This window comes from Mercenaria mercenaria, chromosome 6 (genome assembly GCF_021730395.1).
Source record: "Mercenaria mercenaria strain notata chromosome 6, MADL_Memer_1, whole genome shotgun sequence".
Classification (NCBI taxonomy): domain Eukaryota; kingdom Metazoa; phylum Mollusca; class Bivalvia; order Venerida; family Veneridae; genus Mercenaria; species Mercenaria mercenaria.
Window position 1 is genome coordinate 73072749 of NC_069366.1, and position 24215 is coordinate 73096963.

The 24215-nt window shown below is 34.8% G+C and overlaps 1 protein-coding gene across 2 annotated transcripts; it reads left to right on the plus strand.

Moving 5' to 3' along the window:
- Positions 1-24165, plus strand: LOC123548609 (uncharacterized). Of its 2 annotated transcripts, none has more exons than XM_045336033.2 (3): positions 1-137; positions 15343-15497; positions 20207-24165. In XM_045336033.2, exons 2-3 carry the CDS (start codon positions 15399-15401, stop codon positions 20891-20893), a joined length of 786 nt encoding a protein of 261 aa, XP_045191968.2. In that variant the 5' UTR covers positions 1-137; positions 15343-15398; the 3' UTR covers positions 20894-24165. The 2 variants fall into 2 exon arrangements, with proteins under 2 accessions (XP_045191968.2, XP_045191969.2); XM_045336034.2 differs by having other exon boundaries at positions 49-97.
- The last annotated feature ends 50 nt before the right edge of the window (positions 24166-24215 follow it).

Genomic DNA, 24215 nt, shown 5'->3' on the forward strand with positions numbered 1-24215 from the left:
CTTGTGTGTGTTTAATCTCCTTTTCGTTATTTTTATCCGTGTTTCGGTTCATTGGCAAGAAGAAGCTCTTCAACGTGCTGAAAGTCGGCAAATTTTAGTAATTTAACCCGTTTATTAACTTTCAAGCTAAAAATAAGGTGATTTGAAATTGTTTAATCTATTTTATAAAAATTGTTTTTTTGCTTTGAACATTTCACCATAAAACATACAAGTCTGAAGGTCAAATGATTTTAGGTTATGCAATCAGGTTCGGGTCGCGGTCCTGCAATAAACCACTAAGGACCACTAAGGACCGCTAAGGACCACTAAGGAGGCACAAAGGACCACTAAGGACCTCTAAGTGAGCACTAAGGACCACTAAGGGGTGACTTAGGGTACAATAAGGACCCTTAAGAAAAATCTAAGAAATAAATGTTAAAATAAAAAAGATATGAGTAAATTATTTCAGGCAGTTTTCCTAGCAAAGACTGCTAAGGAGGCACTGTGGGCCACTAAGGACTATTAAAGATACACAATGGACGAATTAGGGGCAATTATGATAATAATTATTGAAAGCAGTGCAATAGATTGTATTACTTTAATTTTCAAGTTTAAATTTTAATTATAAGATAGCATGGCTAGCTATATAACTGAGTGTTTATAAATGTCTCATGAATAAATATGCATTTTGACTGTATCACATAACAACACAATAAAAAATTAGTAACTTTATTGTCATCAATTTAAAATCATGAAATCTTATTTAACCTTATTTATTGATATAATAATTATAATATATTGATATAATGTACCTTAACAAATTCATATACTATATGTCATATCAAGAAATCAGATATTAAATATTTACAGAATAATAAAACACACAATTATATTGCTTACAAACATACTAATCACTAAAAGTCATTGAAAATTTTGATTAACCTTACCGTATTTTAATTTTGTACCTTAACAAATTCATATACTATATTATATGTCATTTCAAGAAATCAGATATATATTTATAGAATATTAAGTTATCAAAAGTTCTATATACAAACATACTAATCACTAAAGTCATTGAAAATTTTGATTGACCTTATTTTAATTTTGTACCTTAACAAATTCATATACTATATTATATGTCATTTCAAGAAATCAGAAAAGTAAAACCATTATATAATGTAACATCAAAAGTATGCCCACTTATTTAGCCTGATTAATGTATAATAAACAAGATTATCATTACCATACAAATCTATATAATCAAAAAGTGTGCCCACTTAATCAGCCTGATTAATGTGTGATAAACAAGATATTAAAGGGCAGTGCTATACTGCTACTTGATTATACAGTAGCAAACATGCATCTAACCTAATCAAAGTTGACATGTGGGGAAGAACTTTTGTGTTCAAATAATTCATAATTAATATTTTATAAAAATAAGGGAGAAGCTTTTCAAATTGTCAATATTATTTCGAGATTATTTTAAAATATCATATGTTAACTCAAGTCAAGTCAAGTCAAGTCAAGGCAAATAGTTTATTTACGTCTCTTCATACGTATAGCATGGTAAAACATTATAATATTACAATATTTTCAAAAAAAACACGTATGCCTTTCTATACAGAAATATAAGAGACAATGTGATCTATACACATTTACATATTCTAAAACCTAATATCTATTAAGATGACTAAGTCACCAACATAAAACTATTAAAATCTTTATATGCAGAAATACCTTCAAAAGGTTACTTACATAAAATTAAACAAGTATAAAATTAAGAAGCATGAGGAAACTGTGAATCTATCTGTGGCTAGGTGCAGATAATTACTGTAGGGAAATTTTGTGTCTAAGATGTTATATGGAAATTTGAATCTATATGTGACCAAATAAAGTTAATAAGCGCTGTCAGAGGACAGCAACGCTCAACTATTCGACAGCCTTGTCAATTGAATGAAAATTAAAGTCAGTAAAGGGGCATAACCTGTAAAATTCCATAACAGGGTTAAGGAACTATAATGGGTTTAAATTAAATAAACTAAATTTCAATTTCATGTCAAGGAAATATGTGACAGATTCAATAATCCTTTACTGCTTATCAAGCAGATTGTTAAATTTACTTAGACTTTAATATTTAATTTGTAATTCTTTAAACAACGGACATACTAGAATATTCTGTTATATATTTTTTGGCATCGTTAATAAACATAACATTTTTAGTAAAATCAAATAATATCAAATTAGTAATTATTCATACATCGGACATACTAGAATATTCTGTTATATTATTTTTTTCAGCATAACATTATTCTAGTAAAATCAGATAATATTTTATTCATACAACGGTCATACTAGAATATTCTGTTATGTTATATTATATATTTTTTTTTTATTCTGTTATATTATATTATTTTTGCATCATTAAGCAGCATAACATACATCTCTGAGTCTGTACATAGGTTTTTTTACGTGGTCTTGCAGGCATAATGACAGACTTTAAACAGTAGCAACGCTCGAACATGTATATCATAAAAGATGATAAATTTAGGTGGAAATTTTAAACATTATATACAAAATCTTGCCAAATGAGTAAAGTCACCTACCTGTATAACTGCAAATATCTTGTACAGACAATTTAAACATCCAAGGTGTGATTAACACTTAATCACATAGATGAAATGATTTATTAGTCTAATAATTGCAATTGCAATTACTTACTCTGAGAAGGAGAAAAAAGGTACAAAAACCATAAGTGTACCTACAAAGGACTAATTAAATATCATTTTCCACTGAATAGTTGTTTGTAACAGTTTTTACAATACAACAGAGCAACAATTTAATATAATTGAAAGATTTTATCAAACAGACAGCTTGAATGGATGCAATCAAGAAATCTGCAAAATATATTCATTTCTTACAAAGGGAATTATTTATGACAAATTAATTATTGATATTTATTTCTGTACAAATTTACCATATATGCTTCTATATTCGAAGACATATATTTTAGAATCAATATATTTAGATATTTCTTTTCACTTGATGGTATAAAGAAAACTGCCTGAAATAATACTCATATCTTTTTTATTTAACCATGCTATCTTATAATTAAAATTTAAACTTGAAAATTAAAATAATACAATCTATTGGCACTGCTTTCAACAATTATTATCATAATTGCCCCTAATTTGTCCATTGTGTATCTTTAATAGTACTTAGTGCCTCCTTAGCGGTCTTTGCTAGGAAAACTGCCTGAAATAATTTACTCATATCTTTTTTATTTTAACATTTATTTCTTAGATTTTTCTTAAGGGTCTTTATTGTACCCTAAGTCACCCCTTAGTGGTCCTTAGTGCTCACTTAGAGGTCCTTAGTGGTCCTTTGTGCCTCCTTAGTGGTCCTTAGCGGTCCTTAGTGGTCCTTAGTGGTATATTGCAGGACCCGGTTCGGGTGTAAAATTTTCGGATATGTCTGAGGTTTCAGAATGTGTAGTTATACAGAATTTTGTAAATGTTCGCAAATTGTGATTTTTCTAACACAGAAGTGTTGAGTTTTGTTATGGTAGTAGGTTTTTAGGCCACTTCCAACTGCCTTGCTATTTGGTTAGTAAATGCCTACGTGTACAGATCTGTGCTAGTTCAATAACATTTGAAACTTGGACAGGGTGCCTTTTTAGACGTCCCTGTGTGAAGCTTAATTGAATGACAGCGGTTTGCATAGCAAAAATTTCAATTAAAACCACCAATCACTTCCCCGACGCATGACACAGACTTCTAGCATAATTAATGAAATAATACGAAATTAGGCGCTGCCTATCTGACGGGAAAACCTAGTGATAGTGATACGGATTCTTTCTTTTTTTCTGCATTTAATTGTTCTTTCTGATATTTTTTGTTTGACTTTCAGTTTTGTCAGTAAGCCTGATGGTTTTGCTATGGTTATAAAAATAAGAAGGGGAAATGTTTTAAAAAGTTTTGTTTAAATGAACATGGATCTAATCATTTCTTCAAATGTATCAAGACTAGACAGACAATGGAAAATAGTGTTCATGAGTTAAAGATAATAGTGATATTTGGGTGCACAGAATCTACTCCCAAAAACGCACCATTAGTTGTACTGATGATAAAATAGAGAAAAGTGGAAACTTCACATGTCGCTCAACACGACAAAAACGAAACTGTTGCATAAACCCGGACAGATAACGGGGGGTTTTTGACCTGTCACTTTTTTATTTCTGCAAATTGTTATCATTTATTGGTATCAAAATAATGCTTTTGCTGAAAACTTTACATAATTCAAATTTATATCTAGTAAGCAAATTTTAACTCACAGGAAGTGAGCGCCGGAAAGGGGTATGTAAAATGGGGGCTGTACGAACATTGATAAATTCGAACACTTTGTCATTTACAAAATTTTCCTCATAGTATTATATATGGTGCAACAGTCATTCAAAAGTGACCAAATATCAGGCCTTTATGTGTTGTCAGTGAGCATGCATAAAACGCACTCTTCCTCAGTAGTTTTGGATAAATATTTTATTATATACAGATAAATGCAAGTCATTTATTTATACATAATATTACCAATTTTGTTTCTGTTTACAACGAACATGCCTTTGCTATCAATTTGGTTCTCAAATTTCTGAATCCGGAAATGCACATATTCTTTTCAGTTCATTTGTTACAAACAAATAGTTTCTAAAAACGACAAAACAATCCAAAAAATAAAACACAACAATTTACACATTATGCCTGCGTAACATCACATTCAATATCATCTTGTTCTGATATTCTTTTGTAGTATAGATACCGGAACTTACATAATCCTGCTATCCTAAATACGGACTATTTTAATTCTTTTAAATGCCATTATTGTCAAATGACACTCTTTTAGGACAAATTGTGTTCCACTAATACAGCTATGGTAAAACTCGTGTATGTGAGAATGACAAACAACCATTTACTTGTGAAATTTTTATTTCAAATTCATTTTAAAAAGTTCTTGACCAGAATTTTATATATAACACAAACACTCTTGGTCTAAATTCAATTTAATTTACCTAACTTATAACAGTCTGGGACCTTTTTTTTTGAATATGATTAAGGTTAATTTCTTAGCTTGATAGTGATCGTAGTGAGCCTCTCAAGTTTATAGCCAACATTTTTTTCCAAGTGTAATTTTACTTAAACTCTAGTCAATGAATTGACTTTTAGAAAGTAGCTGCAATGTATGTGAAAGATTGTGGAAGGGAGGGGAGATAAGCAATATCGATATATGCTTTTCCATGCCTTCGAATATTTTGTTCAAAATTTACAGACAGAACATTGGTTAACTATACTTATAATTGATTTTTGTTCCAGTAATTGAAAAAAGTGTGATAAATATAAAGAAAAAAAAGAAATTGGGCCTAAGCTAAAAAAAAAAAAAAAAAAAATAAAATTAAAAAAAAATCAAGCACCTTACGAGATTCGAACTCGGACCTCGCGCATGGAAAATATGTGCGGTAACCACTGGACCACAGTGACTTGTAACATAAATATGTGGTAAAATTATGTATATAAATAAATTTTGTTAGGATAGCGTGTCTATATTCGTTTTACATTGACATTTTTTAAATTATTGGCGTTTCTACATTCATAGAAATAAATAAACAATGGTTTTGTTATTCAAACAGTGCAGTAATGTAGCTTACATCATAATTCATTACTGGAAACAAAAAGCGGGCCGCTTGAATCATCCATAAACTCGTTTCATGAAGAAACCCGAATAACACCGATTTGTATTGACACCGCGAATTTTCAACTGGATAGAATAATTTGTTTAAATAATGCGGCGCCGATCGTTCATAAGAAATTTTATTTTATCAAATGTTGTCCTGAAAATTATTTATTGCGCAAGCACGGCAGCAGGTCCGGTAGAATTATGGGAGAACAACAACAACAAAACCGGTGAAGGAATAGAACATATTCCCAAGTTGAACGGTATATAGGTTTACTTTGACATATATACACGTACACATTATCTGTAGACGGAAAAACCTTCGGTTTTCCCGTATTATGCATGTTGAAACACTAAAAATGCTGATTGGCGACCCAGATTCGGACAATTTTACAGCCTTTTTAGCTGTCAAATTTTCATTTTTAATTAAAGATCCATGAAATGTTACCTGAATCAAGTTAGTTCATCAGTGACGCAAAACGCCAATTTGTTTGTATATAAAAATAAACTGAACACGTCACTGAGGCCCCCGAAAGAGGGTACGTAAATTTAACGTTTTTAGCATGTTGCAGGACCCAGAAATCGGACAGTATGAAAACGCTAATTGTCATCATTTTTGTCACGCAAAATCACTTTTAGGTCGGCGTTTATGATAAAAAGACATGATAACCTTGTTTACATTCAACTATTAATGTTTAATATAAGTATGTCGAGACTTTAAAACATTAAGCTGGCCTATATACGACACAAAATTTTAAGTAAAAAAAATGGTTTAAACGCATTTATCTCGTGTTATTGACGGGAAAACCTTGACACTTGTTTTAAAACCCGCAATTTTCATGTCTGCATTTCACAGATTGTAGATGAGTACCCCTTGAATAATGTTGGGGCTTCAAAACAAGTATGCACATGCGCACTGAAAGCACATTCAGCTTCCCCCAGCGAGAGCTGTCACAACATTTCATGTAAATATTCCAATTTTTGTAAGTTTTACTACCTGATTTGCAATTGTTGCAGCGCATGTTGCAAATAAAGCAAGCGTCTGTGTACTTATCAACAAATGATAAAAAATAACACCAAAATAAGTGTTTACGAGACTGTCCAATGTTCTGGGTCGTCCAAAATTCTGGGTCGCCAACCAGTATACATAATCAATTATATATGCTTAAACGAATTATATATGCTTAAACGAAAACAAATACGTTTAACCTACGGCAATAGTAAAAAAATCAGTGGACCGACATTTTTGCCACAGATGTTTTGGCCTAGGGTGTTTTGAATGATTTTCCGGATAGGACATTTTGGCCAGAAATAAATTGTGGTTCCATAACATGCAAAATATATGGTCTGGAGGTTATTCTAAAGAATGTTATTGTATAACTGAACAATTTAAATTGATAATCACGTTATTTTATTTTTTTAAATCTTTTTTTTTTTACATGTATTTACTTTATATTGACATGAAATTATAGCAATTGAAATCATCAAGTGAAACAACAAACAAAATGAAATTTCTGTCTGATCAAGTGTGTCACTTAATTAATTATTAAATTGCTTCACAATTATTTGTTAAATTGTTTTTAGCTCACCTGTGTCCGTCATTGTCCGTCCGTCAGTCGTCCGTCATCAACAATTTGACTGTTAACACTCTAGAGGTCACAATTTTGACCCAATCTTAATGAAACTTGGTCAGAATGTTACCCTCAATAAAATCTTGGACGAGTATGATATTGGGTCATCTGGGGTCAAAAACTAGGTCACCAGGTCATATCAAAGGAAAAGCTTGTTAACACTAGAGGTCACAATTTTGGCCCAATCTTAATGAAACTTGATCAGAATGTTACCCTCAATAAAATCTTGGATGAGTTCGATATTGGATCATCTGGGGTCAAAAAACTAGGTCACCAGGTCAAATCAAAGGAAAAGCTTGTTAACACTTTAGAGGCCACATTTATTAATGTATCTTCATGAATCCTGGTCAGAATGTTAATCTTGATGGTCTCAAGGTCCAGTTTGAATATGGGTCATGTAGGATCAAAAACTAGGTCACCAGGTCAAATCAAAAGAAAAGCTAGTTAATACTGTAGAGGCCACTTTTATGACCGTATCTTAATGAAACTTGGTCAGAATGTTGATCTTGATGATCTATTGGTCAGTTTCAAATCTGGGTCAGGTGGGGTCAAAAACTAGGTCACTAGGTCAAGTCAAAGGAAAAGCTTGTTAACACTTTAGAGGCCACATTTATTAATGTATCTTCATGAAACTTCTTTAGGTTAAGTTCGAATCTGGGTCATGTGGGTTCAAAAACTAGGTCAACTGGTCAAACCAAAGGAAAAGCTAGTTAACACTTTAGAGACCACATTTATGACGATATCTTAATGAAACTTGGTCAGAATGTTAATCTTGATGATCTTTAGGTCAAAAGGTCAGGTGAGCAATACTTCCCTTCATGGCCTGCTTGTTTCTTAAAATGGTTTCTAACAACCCCAATAATCAATCATACCATAACATATTAATATCCAGACCATATTTTGCATGTTATGGAAATAAAATTTAATTTTGGCCTAAACATCCTCCCACCATCCACCCCAATTTGCCTGGCCAAAACATCCTAGACCTAAACGTCCACTGACCAAAATGTCCTACATTCAAAAATAACTGTGGTCATTATTAGACGCAAGGGTACTGCCGAATGCGTATTAACTGGCCTTTGAAACTGCTTTGATACGAATATGTAACTATATAAAGGAACTTTTAATTTTACCACAGATAAATGCTGCCTGGTAACACCTATGGACTATAATATACACACTACATGGACAACACGTACTGTAACGGGCCGCATTATTTATAAAATCCGACCATGAGAATATTTTTGGTCTAAATTCATTCCTTTAATATAATAAAGAATATTTGACCGTTCTGTGTTTTCGTGCTAAAGTGAATGGATGTAATTCAGTTTCAAAACGTGGACAGATCTTCAGTTCTTTCAGTACGTAAGACAATATGTTCTGAATGGATGTGTAAAATAGGTTTCTTTTTCCGTTGTTGGTATTTAGCTTTCCCCTGTTAGTCACTTCCATCGTGAACTTGTAAAACCTTCGGCAAGATGTTTTGCTGAAAATTCTACCGTGAAATTTAGAACTTCGATATAAAAGTCAGACTATATGAAATGTTAAAATTGTAAAATATTGAAGTCCAACGTTTATTTATAGGACTAGGATCTGTGCCTCTAGACAAGCCTGGATGTTTACAATACAATACAATAAGTTTTATTTTGAATCGGCAAGAAGACAACATTACAAAACATAAGCTCTGAAGAGCTTTTGAACTGACTATATATAAACAGTTATAAATCTGAGAGACCTGTACTGGTTCTTCCCAGGAAAGACAGCTTTGCGTGTATCAGTGCTATACACCGGGCACGTTAAAAAACCAGACTGTCTATTGGTAAAGAGCTAGGCTAAGTTAGCCGGACAGGCCGGTATCTAAAAAAAAGATTTCTCTCTATCTGTTTTGGGGGCTTTATCTCACTCTGTCCCATTGGTCAGATCGCTCTGTGTCTGTACTGGTATAGGATGAATTTTGCGCCCTATGTAAAGCGCCTTTTGAATGTGTTTATCTTGAAAAGGGTGCTCTATAAATCTGGTATAATAATAATAATAACAATGATTAAAACAAATTTAACAGAGTTATAAAAGAGCTACAAGAGAAAAATTTGTTAAGCACACAAATTTAGATAGAACTAGTTGAGTGTTAAAATCTGTGTTGAAGCTGCTGATCTAGACACTGCTGTCTAAAAACTGACATAAGAAAGGAAAATAAGATCTGCAATACTAAAATACAAAAAAAAATACACACAAAAGTGTATGCTTAAATTTAGAGATACGGACCTCGTTTTCCAAAATATTTAGGATTATTTACATCTTGCATTTTGTTGAAAATGAAATATCAGATATGATTTACCTATAAATATTCTCCAGAAACTTTAATTTAGATTGTTACAGATACCATCATTTACCTTTCGAAACGTAAATTACCAAGGAACACCAAACTTTAATAAATCACGATGGAATATTGATCAGGCACAAAACAGATTAAACAAAATAATGTAAACTACGTTGTGAAAAACCAGCTTTTTAGCTCGATTATTCAAAGAATAGGTAGAGCTTTTGGACTTGCCCAAATTTGGAAATTGATTAAGTTTTTGTATGTAAGCTGGTATCTCAGTAACCACTTGTGTGAATTGATTAAAACTTTACCCGCTTCAGGGTTCAAATTTAGACAAGCATACAGGCTATATGCTAGTGGAATTTGAGAATAGGTAGTGGGCTTGGAATGTACTAGCTGATTTCTATAATATACCAAGCAAATGTCTTCAAAGCTTGAATAAAGTTTGTTCAGCAGGTATACAATTTTCTACATGAAAGGAATGTTATCATTTATGTTTTTGACTTTAGCTTGTAAGTTGATAGTCGAGCATTGCTGTCCTCCGACAGCTCTTGTTAGCTCACCTGAGCACAAAGTGCTCAAGGTGAGCTTTTGTGATCGCCCTGTGTCCGTCATCGTCCGTCATCAACAATTTGACTGTTAACACTCTAGAGGTCACAATTTTGACCTAATCTTAATGAAACTTGGTCAGAATGTTACCTTTAATAAAATCTTGGACGAGTTCGATATTGGGTCATCTGGGATCAAAAACTAGGTCACCAGGTCAAATCAAAGGAAAAGCTTGTTAACACTCTAGAGGTCACAATTTTGGCCCACACTTAAGGTATAGATCCATGTTTCGAAGAAAAAAGTTCGAACGTCATCAAATCATAGAAAGAAAGCATTGTTTTACATGAAAATTTAACAGCGTATAAAACATTTATATTATTCTACAAAACCATTGTCAATTTACTGATATATGTATTGAATTCCGGAAAGGGACTGCATGAAGGGGCCACACTTCTGGACAGTTCAGCGGCTTTAAAAACTCACCATTTTTTAAAAGATGTTACATGTCTTCGTTTTGATGCATTTGCAACATCGTGCGAGTGTTTAAACTTTACATAACTAGGTAAAACGTCGTTTTTGACAATTGTTTACATTTATTTCCTTACAAATGGCATTCTTATTTAAAGGGGGACAACTCATTAAGAATATTTTAAGTATCCAACTCTGTGGGACAGAACAGTAAAACATGTATTGGACAGATAAGTTGTTTGTCAAGATGCTGTTCATTTACTAAAAAAATCTGTTGTTTTGTGATATACTGCTAAACCTTAATGAAACTTGGTCAGAATGTTACCCTCAATAAAATCTTGGATAAGTTTGATATAGGATCATCTGGGGTCAGTGATTTTTTTCAGTTTTGGTGGAAGGGGGTCGGTGCCCTTTGGAGGGGGAAAAATACGACGTAAAACTAAGAAAAGGGGAATTTTCATTTGTGATGAAATAAACTATAGTTTCAAGTTTATTGATAAATTTAGTGCCCATAAGAGCATGTGACAGGACATATAACACAATGTAGCATATCAATACCAGATAACCAAAAAAGTTTTCAAATGTGGAGGTTAAGACATCCATTAGACTACCAAAATTTACAACAGACATTAGGTCCCTAAGCAAGTCGGTGAGTGGCTGTTTTTTAGCCCACCATCATCAGATGGTGGGCTATTCAAATCACTCTGCGTCCGTGGTCCATCGTCCTTCCGTCCGTCCGTCCGTCATTCCGTCCGTCCGTCCTTCCGTTAACAATTTCTCGTTATCGCATCTCCTCAGAAACTACCAGGGGGATTTTGACCAAACGTTGTCAGAATGATGTATTGGTACCCTAGTTGTGTCCCCCTGAAAATCAGACTGGTTCAACAATTTTTTAGTAAGTTATGGCCCTTTGTTTATTTCTATAATTTACATAGATTTATATAGGGAAAAACTTTGAAAATCTTCTTGCCCAAAACCACAGAGCCTAAAGCTTTGATATTTGGTATGAAGCATCATCGAGTGGTACTCTACCAAGATGATTCAAATTATTTCCCTGGGGTCTAATATGGCCCCGCCCCGGGGGTCACATGGTTTATATAGACTTACATAGGGAAAAACTTTGAAAAACCTCTTGTCCAAAACCACAGGGCCTAGGGCTTTGATATTTTGTATGTGACATCATCTAGTAGTCTTCTACTAAGATTGTTCAAATTATCTCCCTAGGGTCAAATATAGCCCCGCCCTGGGGGTCACATGGTTTACATAGACTTATATAGGGAAAATCTTGTCCAAACCACAAAGCCTAGGGCTTTGATATTTGTCATGTAGCATCGTCTAGTGGTTCTCTACCAAGTTTGTTAAAATTATCCCCCTAGGGTCAAATATGGCCCCGCCCTGGGGGTCACATGGTTCATATAGACTTATATAGGGAAAAGCTTTTAAAAACTTCTTGTCAATAACCTACAACATTCAGATTTGGACCACATATATGGTTTTGAGTGGCAAGATGAACCTTGACATGAGTTGACCTTGATTTTGACCTAGTGACCTACTTTCACATTTCTGTAGCTACAACCTTCAGATTTGGACCACATGCATAGTTTTGTGCACTGAAATAAACTTTGACCTTGACATTGACCTAGTGACCTACTTTCACATTTTTGAAGGTACAGGCTTCAAATTTGGACCCCATGCATAGTTTTGTATTCCGAAATAAAATTTGATCTTGATTTTGACCTAGTGACCTACTTTCACATTTCTCAAGCTATAGCCTTCAAATTTGGACCACTTGCATAGTTTTGTGTACCGAAATGAACTTTGACCTTAAGATTGACCTAGTGACCTACTTTCACATATCTGTAGCTACAGGCTTCAAATTTAGACCACATGAATAGGATTGTGTACCGAAACAAACTTTGACCTTGACATTGACCTACTTTCACATTTTTGAAGGTACAGGCTTCAAATTTGGACCACATGCATAGATTTGTGTTCTGAAGTGAAATTTGACCTTGATTTTGACCTAGTGACCTACTTTCACATTTCTCAAGCTACAGCCTTAAAATTTGGACCACTTGCATAGTTTTGTGTACCGAAATGAACTTTGACCTTAAGATTGACCTAGTGACCTACTTTCAAATTTCTCAAACTACAGTCTTCAAACTTGATGCACATGCATAGTTTTGTGTACAAAGAACCTTGTCCTTGAAATTGATCTAGTGACCTACTTTCACATTTCTCAAGCTACAGCTTTCAAATTTAGACCACATGCACAGTGTTGTGTACGGAAATGAAATTTGACCTTGAGCTAGTCAATAAGTCTTGAAATTTGGAACACACAAAAATGGCACATTGGTGGGCGCCAAGATCACTCTGTGATCTCTTGTTTTATTTCTGTCCAATTCTGACATTTGCAGTCACTGTTACATTTGACCTGTCACAATAAAAACAAACTGTAAAAAAAATGTATGCGTTGGACTAGTCCCTTCCCAAAGCATAAAATCAAACCCTGACTGACTAGAAGATGGAAAACTCAACACCACCCGGCCAAACAAATAGAATGCAAATCATTTACAGACTAACATTCAACAGCGTTGTTGTGCAGAATAATAAAGCGCTTCGATGATTCTGATTTATCAAGGGAAGTTACTCCAACCGGTGTCGATGTAAACAAAACGCGAGATACCGCGGTGAACTGTTTTCTATATGAAAATAAATAAAATAAACTAGCTAGTGATTTAATTGATTGGCAATTTTTTTTATTTTCGGAGGGGAATTTTAGGCATCGGAAAGGGGAAAAAAACCATACTATTTTGAGGGGGAATGGGGCCGAATTTCGCCGAATATTTTGGTGAAAAAAACGCTGGGGGTCAAAAACTAGGTCACCTGGTTAAATCAAAGGAAAAGCTTGTTAACACTATAGAGGTGAGGTCACATTTATGACTGTATCTTCATGAAACTTGGTCAGAATGTTAATCTTGATGATCTCAAGGTCCAGTTTGAATCTGGGTCATGTAGGGTCAAAAACTAGGTCGCCAGGTCAAATCAAAGGAAAAGCAAGTTAACACTCTAGAGGCCACATTTATGACCATATCCTAATGAAACTTGGTCAGAATGTTAATCTTGATTATCTATAGGTCAGATTCAAATCTGGGTGAGGTGGGGTCAAAATCTAGGTCATCAGGTCAAATCAAAGGAAAAATTTGTTAACACTGTAGTGGCCACAATTATGACCATATCTTAATGAAACTTGGTCAGAATGTTAATCTTGATCTATAGGTCTAGTTCAAATCTGGGTCAGGTGGGGTCAAAAAACTAGGTCACTAGGTCAAATCAACAGAAAAGCTTGTTAACACTCTAGAGACCACATTTATGACTATAACTTCATGAAAATCAGAGTGTTAATCTTGATGATCTTTAGGTCAAGTTTGAATCTGGGATATGTGGGGTCAAAAACTAGGTCACTGGGTCAAATCAAAGGAAAAGCTAGTTAACACTTTAGAGGCTACATTTATGACGATATCTTAATGAAACTTGGTCAGAATGTTAATCTTGATGATCTTTAGGTCAATAGGTCAGGTGAGCGATACAGGGCCTTCATGGCCCTCTTGTTTTTAAAATAAAGTTATGTTCCAGCATTGAGAATAGTACAGTGGGATTTTTGATCATGACAGCTAATTAGTGACTAGATAAACAGGCCAGCAACATACCTATTGCGTAATTGTAAGCTCTAGGCAATGTGACAGTTGCTATCAAAACACAATTAAACCACTTCCATGAAAGGGTCCAGGTTTTTACAACAATTCTTCGTTAGATTATTTATACCTGTAAAAATAATTAGAGCCGTGCCATGAGAAAATCAACATAGTGGGTTTGCGACCAGCATGGATCCAGACCAGACTGCGCATCCGCGCAGTCTGGTCAGGTTCCATGCTGTTTGCTAACAGTTTCTCTAATTGCAGTAGGCTTTAAAAGCGAACAGCATGGATCCTGACCAGACTGCGCGGATGCGCAGGCTGGTCTGGATCCATGCTGGTCGCAAACCCACTATGTTGATTTTCTCATGGCACAGCTGATTACATTTATCACTAAGTCTTGTGGATCAAACACTTATTGCTACAGTTTATGAAATACTTTCTACAAATAAAGTTCAGTTAAATTAGTAGTTTTTTCACTTATTGTGACATTTTTGTAGAAAAAAATATCTTTGTAATCCATGATCAAACAGAAAGTGTTCAATGACCAGTAAAAATTCAACTGTTACTGACCAATCAGCCACTTTTGACCAATTTAAGAGTACTGATTAGGTTGCTTTAACTAAATAATAATGCCTGCATTCACCATAATCAAGCCCCAAAAGCTCTTAAACAGTCATTATTTAATTCTTCATAAACTTTACAAAATATCTTAACAGTCAGTATTGACTAATTGACCAGTTTTGACCAATCAACCAGTATTGACCAGTATTGACCACTTCAGGGAGTATTGACCAGGGCAGTTATTTGGTTAAAACCTGCCCAACATTGATTTTGAGTAGGGAAGACATTCTTCAAATAACATCAGGGCTGAAGGGCATTTTTTTAACCAACTTCATATTATCAAGAGTATGATAAATGTAAAATGGCCACTAATAAGAAGTGATATTTTTCAGCAGTTGTTGTCTTTTTATTTCAGATGTGACAGTCAGTGAATGCCAGTTTTTCTTGTTTCTCAGAAGTAGTGAGTAGACAATGTACATTCTTGGAGCTGTGATGGGCCGGCAGTTGCCATCCCTTGGACAAGGCAGTATTGTCAGGTGTAGACTGCTGGATGCAAAACGTATTTCAAAAGTAGGTTTATAATATTACAGTGTCAAAGCTACCATGCATTATGCAGGGGCAACTGATAATAAGATTTAAAAGCAAGACAACACAGCCCTTACCATATATCAAGTTTTGATTTGGTGATTTCTGTTGTCTGACTATGTCTCTAGGATACAAAAAATATATTATGAAAGTAAACTAATTCTTCCTGTTTTTGCAGAAAAAAATCAACAAATATTATTGTTTGGTGCATTTTGAAAAAAAATTTTTTGCTCACTTGTGCACACAGTGCTCAGGGTTAGCTGTTGTGATCATAATGTGCAAGTCGTCAGTTCTTGTGTGTCATCAACAGTTTGACTTTTAACACTTTATAGGTCACAAGTCATCAGTTGTTGTGTGTCTTCAAAGTTTGACTTTTAACACTTTATAGGTCGCAAGTCGTCAGTTGTTGTGTGTCATCAACAGTTTGACTTTTAACACTTTATAGGTCGCAAGTCGTCAGTTGTTGTGTGTCTTCAACAGTTTGACTTTTAACACTTTATAGGTCGCAAGTCGTCAGTTGTTGTGTGTCATCAACAGTTTGACTTTTAACACTTTATAGGTCACAAGTCATCAGTTGTTGTGTGTCTTCAAAGTTTGACTTTTAACACTTTATAGGTCGCAAGTCGTCAGTTGTTGTGTGTCATCAACAGTTTGACTTTTAACACTTTATAGGTCGCAAGTCGTCAGTTGTTGTGTGTCTTCAACAGTTTGACTTTTAACACTTTATAGGTCGCAAGTCGTCAGTTGTTGTGTGTCATCAACAGTTTGACTTTTAACACTTTATAGGTCGCAAGTCGTCAGTTGTTGTGTGTCTTCAACAGTTTGACTTTTAACACTTTATGGGTCGCAAGTCGTCAGTTGTTGTGTGTCATCAACAGTTTGACTTTTAACACTTTATAGGTGGCAAGTCGTCAGTTGTTGTGTGTCTTCAACAGTTTGACTTTTAACACTTTATAGGTCACAAGTCGTCACTAGTTGTGTGTCATCAACAGTTTGACTTTTAACACTTTATAGGTCACAAGTCGTCAGTTGTTGTGTGTCATGAGCCGTTTGACTTTGAACACTTTATAGGTCACAAGTCGTCAGTTGTTGTGTGTCATCAGCAGTTTGACTTTTAACACTTTATAGGTCACAAGTCGTCAGTTGTCGTGTGTCATCAGCAGTTTGACTTTTAACACTTTATAGGTCACAAGTTTAGATCAAGCTTAATGAAACTTAGAACATTTTCCTCAGTAAAATCTCAGACAAATTGCCAAAGGTCAAAAACTAGGTCACTAGGTAAAATTTTAAAAAACTTGTTAACACTGTATGAAGTATATGCGTGTGGCCAATTTCCTTTTTAATGAAACTCAACAGTAAATTTTAATCTCATATAATACACTTTAGTACTGGAGGTAATTTAGAGTAATACTTGAGTGTTGAGCAAAATTGGTACTCAGTACTCGCATGAGTACGTACCAAGTTGTCCACTACTTAAGTAATACATGAGTACTGGCACCCCATACTTGACCGAACCCTGTTTGGAGTTATACTCCAGGTTTTGACATGAAAATATTATTTATTCTATTTTACTATTACTTTTAATGGTCATACCACATTGACCTCATACTAACTTAATCTAGTATGCAGTTATTGCCAAATATATATTTTCAGCTTACCAGTAATAAGATAGGGTGCCAGTTTTAGTGTTCAAAAAAAATGTTTAATTAAGTACATACATTGTATTTGCATTTAATTTTGTTTTTTAAAAAAAATTGAGCAGCTGCCCAAATAAATAATATGCATAAATGAATGGTTAAAGAAATACTACCGGTACTATCAATGTACCACATGAACTTACACTGTCTCATATTAAAGGGAGATAATGAAATAGTTAATCAAAATAGAAAATAATAAGAAAACACTTTATATTTGTAATAAAAATGTGGCAGCCACATTAAAAGAGAAGCTGTTATGACCCTCAGTGAAATGTGGCCAAAAAATACTCTAGAAACTTTATTTTACCTTATAATATGGTAGCAGTATCTTCTAATTAAATACAAGAAATTTGAAACTTTAGGTTATCAAATCCTTTTAAAAAGCCCATTAAAGTAGTGTTGATTTTGAAATGTTATATTATTGCTACACTTGACTGCTTTGCTACCCGTCACTGGTCTCTTAACCTTAAGCCTGCCAGCGGCAAATCATTATGCCCCACTTCGAAGAAGGAGGGGTTGTATTGTTTTGCAGATGTCGGTCGGTCTGTCGTCTCAAGAATGCTTGGGCCTATGATCATCAAAGATGTTAGGAAGATTGGTCATGACCAACAGATGTCACCTATTGATTTTGAGGTCAGTAGATCAAAGTTAAAGGTCACAGTGACTTGTAACAGTTAATGGTTTCCGGATGACAACTCAAGAACGCTTGGGCCTAGGATTGTGAAAGTTGATAAGGAGGTTAGTCATCACCAGTAGACGACCCCTATTGATTTTGAGATCAGTAGGTCAAAGGCCAAAGTCACAGTGACCAGGAACAGTAAAACGGTTTCTGGACGATAACTCAAGAACGCTTGGGCCTAGAATCAGGAAAATTGATGGGGAGGTTGGTCATGACCAGCAGATGACCCCGATTGTATTTGAGGTCATTAAGTCGAAGTTGAAGGTCACATTGGCCAGGAACAATAAAACAGTTTCCGGACGATAACTGAAGAATGTTTGGGCCAAGGATCATGAAAGTTGACAGATAGGTTAATCATGACCAGCAGATGACCCCTATTGATTTTGAGGTTAGTAGGTCAAGGTTACAGTGACCTGGAACAGTTAAACCATTTCGGGACGATTACTTGAGAACACTTGGGCCTAGGATCATGTAACTTGATAGATGACCCCTGTTGAATTTGAGGACAATAGGTCAAAGGTCAAGGTCACATTGAACCAGAACAGTAGAACTTTTGTTTACAGTGAGCAAATAATTTCTATTTTCTTGTGCAATTACTGAATGTATCAAGGGGGGCATTTCATGTTCTATGCGCTCTTGTTTTGTCTTTGTGACCAGTGCAGACCAAGATCAGACTGCACATCCTTGCTATTCAGTCAGTAAATTTTCAATGAACACCCCTTCAAATAATAAATGGTATTGCCCATATTGAAGGATGGACTAGCAGGGCCTCCTCTGGGTTTTTCATACTTGTCGCCAACCTTTTCGCCAATTTGAAAAAGTTGGAGCCACTTTAGAGCCATTTTTGAGCCAAAGTTCTGAGCCACTTTTATTTCTTTTAGTTGGCTGTCATAGTGTGCATAGAGAAATAAAATATTGTAAATAATTTCATTAGGAATAATAACTTTTGAAGGTGTATTAGTTTATTGTAGAAGTAAATTCAATTTGTAGTTGGATAAAAAATGACACAAATCATTCTCTAATTTAAGAATCATATCTATCCATGTCAGAATTACCAATATTTCAGGACTCATTTATTTTCGGAAAGGAAAATTCGGATTTTTTTCTATTCTAAAAGGTCGAGTTGAACACTCTTCTAATGATTTTTAAGAAGCCACGGTAGCAAGTGATATCTTCCAGTTTCTGAACATTTCAATTTCAAAGAAATTAACCAGGTCCAGGATGCAAATGAGGCCGATGTGTTTTAATTTTCGGATCCATCGTTAAAATCTCTTATGAAAACTGAGGAATCAAAAATTATCTTGCAAAAAAGTAACAAATTAAATGTATCTTTCGTACTTATTTAAAATTCGTCAGTCATACAACTGCATGCCACAAACATGACAATCTTTTTTTTTTGTAAAAAATCGCAACACATAAAGTACACCGTAATCGGCGTTAATTTTGGTGAATTCTCGGCAGAGGTCAAACATACAAGCTGGCAGATGTTTTGATTACTGATTAATCTTCAATTCACACATTATTACGCAATTATCTTCTCGAAGTGTCAACCAACTTCAATAGTCGAATTGTCAAATACACCGCCTAGACTGGTTATCGATTTTATTCACTACCAGCGTCTAGGTAAACACGTGTATCGGGAACCAATTCTTGGGCCGCTTATATCACTTCGGAAAAAACAAATGCCGAGGAAAAAAACTATGCGCCACTTATTTTCGCCAGTTCGCAAAATTTAGCGCCAAATTCTTAAAATTATCGCAAATGGCGACATTGGCGATCGGCAGCGGAGGCCCTGACTAGTCCATTTTAGAAATTTAGCATGGTAAAGGTTAAAATATTAGAATGACACTTATGATATCAGCTTGATATTTTTTGATTTGTTTGTTTGTTTGTTTTAGGTTTAACGCCGTTTTTCAACAGTATTTCAGTTATGTAACGGCAGGCAGTTAACCTAACCGGTGTTCCTGGATTCTGTACCAGTACAAACCTGTTCTCCGCAAGTAACTGCCAACTTCCCCATATTTTTTGAAGGAAATCTTTTATATTATTCAAATCAATTTGTAAATTTGCTTAAACTCAGTTCGCTCACCTCACTTTACTCAAAGTCAGTTACCAGACAAATGCATATTGCTCTACCTTCAATAGATTGCAGATGGATGGCTGGAACTGGCTAAACATTCAGTTTAAATCAGCAAAAATCAAAGTACCAATGGCTGGAATAATTTCAGCAGGCCCACTGTTTTTCCAAGCAAATGAAATTGGACTGTATTTAGAATGTTTGTTTTGCAACAGATAGCAAATGGTTTTGTTATTTTCAGATTCACTGCCAAGTTCCCTTAAGATGTCATGCAGGGAGGAATATACATGTTCTGGGAGCAGTTAGTAGACTCGGAAAATCATCCATTGTATTTCAACCGAAAAGGAACTATAACAGACATCTTCCTATAAAGCGAACATTTACACCAAAATATGATAAAGATAATGTATCTAGAGACTATGAACTCATATACCAGGCTAATTTAGGGAAGAGGCATTCCAGAACATTTATTTTTCTCGGTGCAGTGGTGCTAGGATATATTGGAATGTTTGGATACTTTTATCTGTTGTTTACAGGACAATGGAAGTTTGACAAGAAAACTACGATTCCAGTAGTAAACATCACCATCCCGAGCCTTACATTACAACTGTCATGTTTTATACTGACCTTTGTTATAATATGGTTAGGTGTGTGTAACAGTTTCTTACGGTTGCCTGTACAAAGAATTTACGAAAGCCCATGTAAGAAAAACTATATAGGAATTTTAAAGAAAAATGTATTTATAACAGAAAGAGTAGAATTTGATTTGTCTGAAGTTATTGGTATAAGACCAACAAAAGGAAAAATATTGAAGAATGGAAATACAAATATAAAAGGTCGACGTTGCCTAATTTATGCCGTGGACTTTAGACTTCCTGAAGATTTCAACAAGTTTCTAGGGTATGATCCTGTGGTTCCTGGCCAATAGGAAGTTCCTTTTTCAGATCATTCACGCTGGAAGAATAACAATTTATTATGATAGTTTTATATCTAGCAGTTTATAAATCAATGCAGTTAATGCATGTACTGTTTTGAGGAGTACCAAGAGTATATGTACTGTGAAATCATTAATATTTGTGGGGAACTAATTTTCATGGATTTTGTGGTTGAGTCAATCTACGAAATTTAATCCCAATGAACAAGTAAAATGCCAATTCATTTTATGTTCAAAAGTTAAAATCCACGAATTCATATCCCCAGGAAATTGCCGTTTTAATAAAAAAAAACGAAATTTAATGCCCACAAAATTAAATGATTTTACAGTATAAAAATAGATTTATTCTGTTATGATTATGTAATGGTAATTAGCCCCCATCTTGTTGAAAAAAAAACTGGTTTTGAGGCTATAGAATTTAACTATGCCCATCGGTCTGTTCAATTTATGGCTGTTCAAAATCTTTGTCATTCATGTATAGATTTTCAGATGATTTGGCACAAACAGTTGCAGTTATAAAATGATGTGTTACCTGCAAGATTAACCTTTATCCTGCTATATTTCTAAAATAGACATATCTATTATTCAGTTTCGGCAATACCACTTCATATTCAAGGAGGTGTTCACTGTAAATTAACTGACCATGACCTGCAAAAATGTAAGATGAAATTTAATAGAATACCATTGGATCTACCTGAAATTTGCAAAATGTTATAAATGACACAGGCCTATTTTTTTTTTATTTAAACATAATATTAAACAATAATTCTGCAGCCGTGAAAAGTTTCATTAAAATCTACATCATAGATAAATTTCTATTCACAAATACATTTTTGTATGTAATCAAAATTGTGGTTTTCCAATAGTACTAAGTACTTGATAATTATGTCTCCCACCACACAGTGGTGTTGGAGACATATTGATTTACTCCTGTCTGTGTGTGCGTCTGTGACTGTGTGTCTGTCACAAAGCTTGTCCGCACTCTAAGTTGAACATTTCTCATCCGATCTTCACCAAACTTTAATAAAATGTGTCTGACCATAAGTCCTCGGCCAAGCTGGATAACTAGCCAAATCGACCCAGGCACTTCAGAATTATGACCCTTGAATTACCAAAAAAAAGAAATCAGAACGCATGCGCATTCCAGGACCCAAAACGTACCCTATACTACTTAGTAGTAGTAGTATAGGGTACCTTTTGGCTTGATGAATGTGCATGCGCTCGGTGTAGTATATGATGCCTTTTGGCTTGATGAATGTGCATGCGCTCTAGAAGGGCAAGTCAGATAATGAGCCAAATCGGCCCAGGCAAATTGGCCCAGGCACTTTTGGGTTATGACCCTTGATTTACCAAAAATCAGCCTTTTTACTCTTGTCTGCCTAGAATATTTCTCATCCGATCTTCACTAAACTTGAACAAAATGTGTTTGACCATAAGTCCTCGGCCAAGTTCGATAAGCAGCCAAATCAGCCCCAGACACTTTGGAATTATGGCCCTTGAATTACCGAAAATCAGGCTTTTTACTCTTGCCCGGACTCTAAATCAAACATTTCTCATCCGATTTTCACCAAACTTTAACAAAATATGTTTGACCATAAGTCCTCGGCCAAGTTCAATAACTAGCCATATCGGCACAGGCACTTCGAAATTATGGCCGTTGAATTACCCAAAATCAGCCTTTTTACTCTTAAAAGGTATATTTGTAGTGAGTAAACAGTATATAAAGACTGACTTACTATTTAGATGACAAGGCAGTTATGGGAGACATGCACTTTTCTTAAAAGCAGCTCTAGTTATAGTATGATATTCTAGAGTTTTGAAAAATCAGGGTTTAATTAAATGCTACATTGTAGAAAAAGATTGAACCAGACTTGCAGAACTTATTGCACTATTTCCCATATTTCTTTTATTGCACATTAACCAGTATTTTGTATTCCTTCACTTGTTATACACAAGAAAGAATTAGAAATAAGTGTATAAACCTTTCTATAAATTGACATTTGATGGAGAGCATAGACTTTCATGTTACTAAATGTGAATATAAAACATTGTATTATAGTTTTAGCAAGATGTTTCTGAAAAAAAGATATTTTCCTAATCTTTTTTTTCAGCAGTTTTAAAACTTCAATATCTAAATGTCAGGGATTATATTGATGAGTTTGAAAATACAGTAATCAGGAATAATCTTCAGTTGTCCACTTGTGATAAAGCTGTATTATAACTGTTTTCTTTCGATAACTTTTTATGAAGTTCTTGTAGAGAAAAAGTAGGTCATCCTTTGTCTTTAAAAAGCTTTAATGAGGGAAATTTTTATGCCCCCGAAGGGAGGCATATAGTTTTTGAACCATCTGTCTGTCGGTCTGTCAGTCTGTCCGCAATTTTCGTGTCCGGTCCATATCTTTGTCATCGATGGATGGATTTTCAAATAACTTGGCATGAATGTGTACCACAGTAAGACGACATGTCGCGCGCAAGACCCAGGTCCGTAGCTCAAAGGTCAAGGTCACACTTAGACGTTAAAGGTCATTTTTCATGATAGTGCATTCGTGTCCGGTCCATATCTTTGTCATCCATGGATAGATTTTCAAATAACTTGGCATGAATGTGCACCACAGTAAGACGACATGTCGCGCGCAAGACCCAGGTCCATAGCTCAAAGGTCAAGGTCACACTTAGACGTTAAAGGTCATTTTTCATGATAGTGCATTCGTGTCCGGTCCATATCTTTGTCATCCATGGATGGATTTTCAAATAACTTGGCATGAATGTGTACCACAGTAAGACGACGTGTCGCGCGCAAGACCCAGGTCCGTAGCTCAAAGGTCAAGATCACACTTAGACGTTAGTCATATTTCATGATAGTGCATTGATGGGTGTGTCCGGTCCATATCTTTGTCATTCATGCATGGATTTTAAAATTATTGGGCATGAATGTTTACCACAGTAAGACGACGTGTCGCGCGCAAGACCCAGGTCTGTAGGTCAAAGGTCCTAAACTCTAACATCGGCCATAACTATTCATTCAAAGTGCCATCGTGGGCATGTGTCATCCTATGGAGACAGCTCTTGTTTAAGTTTTGGTTGAGGAGAGGTGATATTGCAGGTAAATTTTTGGTTGAGAATGATCCTTTCAGGTTCCTGGTTCAGGTTAACAGCAGCACTGCTAGTATTTGTGAACATTTTTAATATGAAATGTATACTTTGCCTTTGAAATGTTAATTATTTCCGTTTGATGAATTTATTTGAAGAAGAGGGGGTTTATTGTTTTGCTTCTTTTTGATGTGACCCCTAGTAGACCGATAGGTTTCCAGTCGAT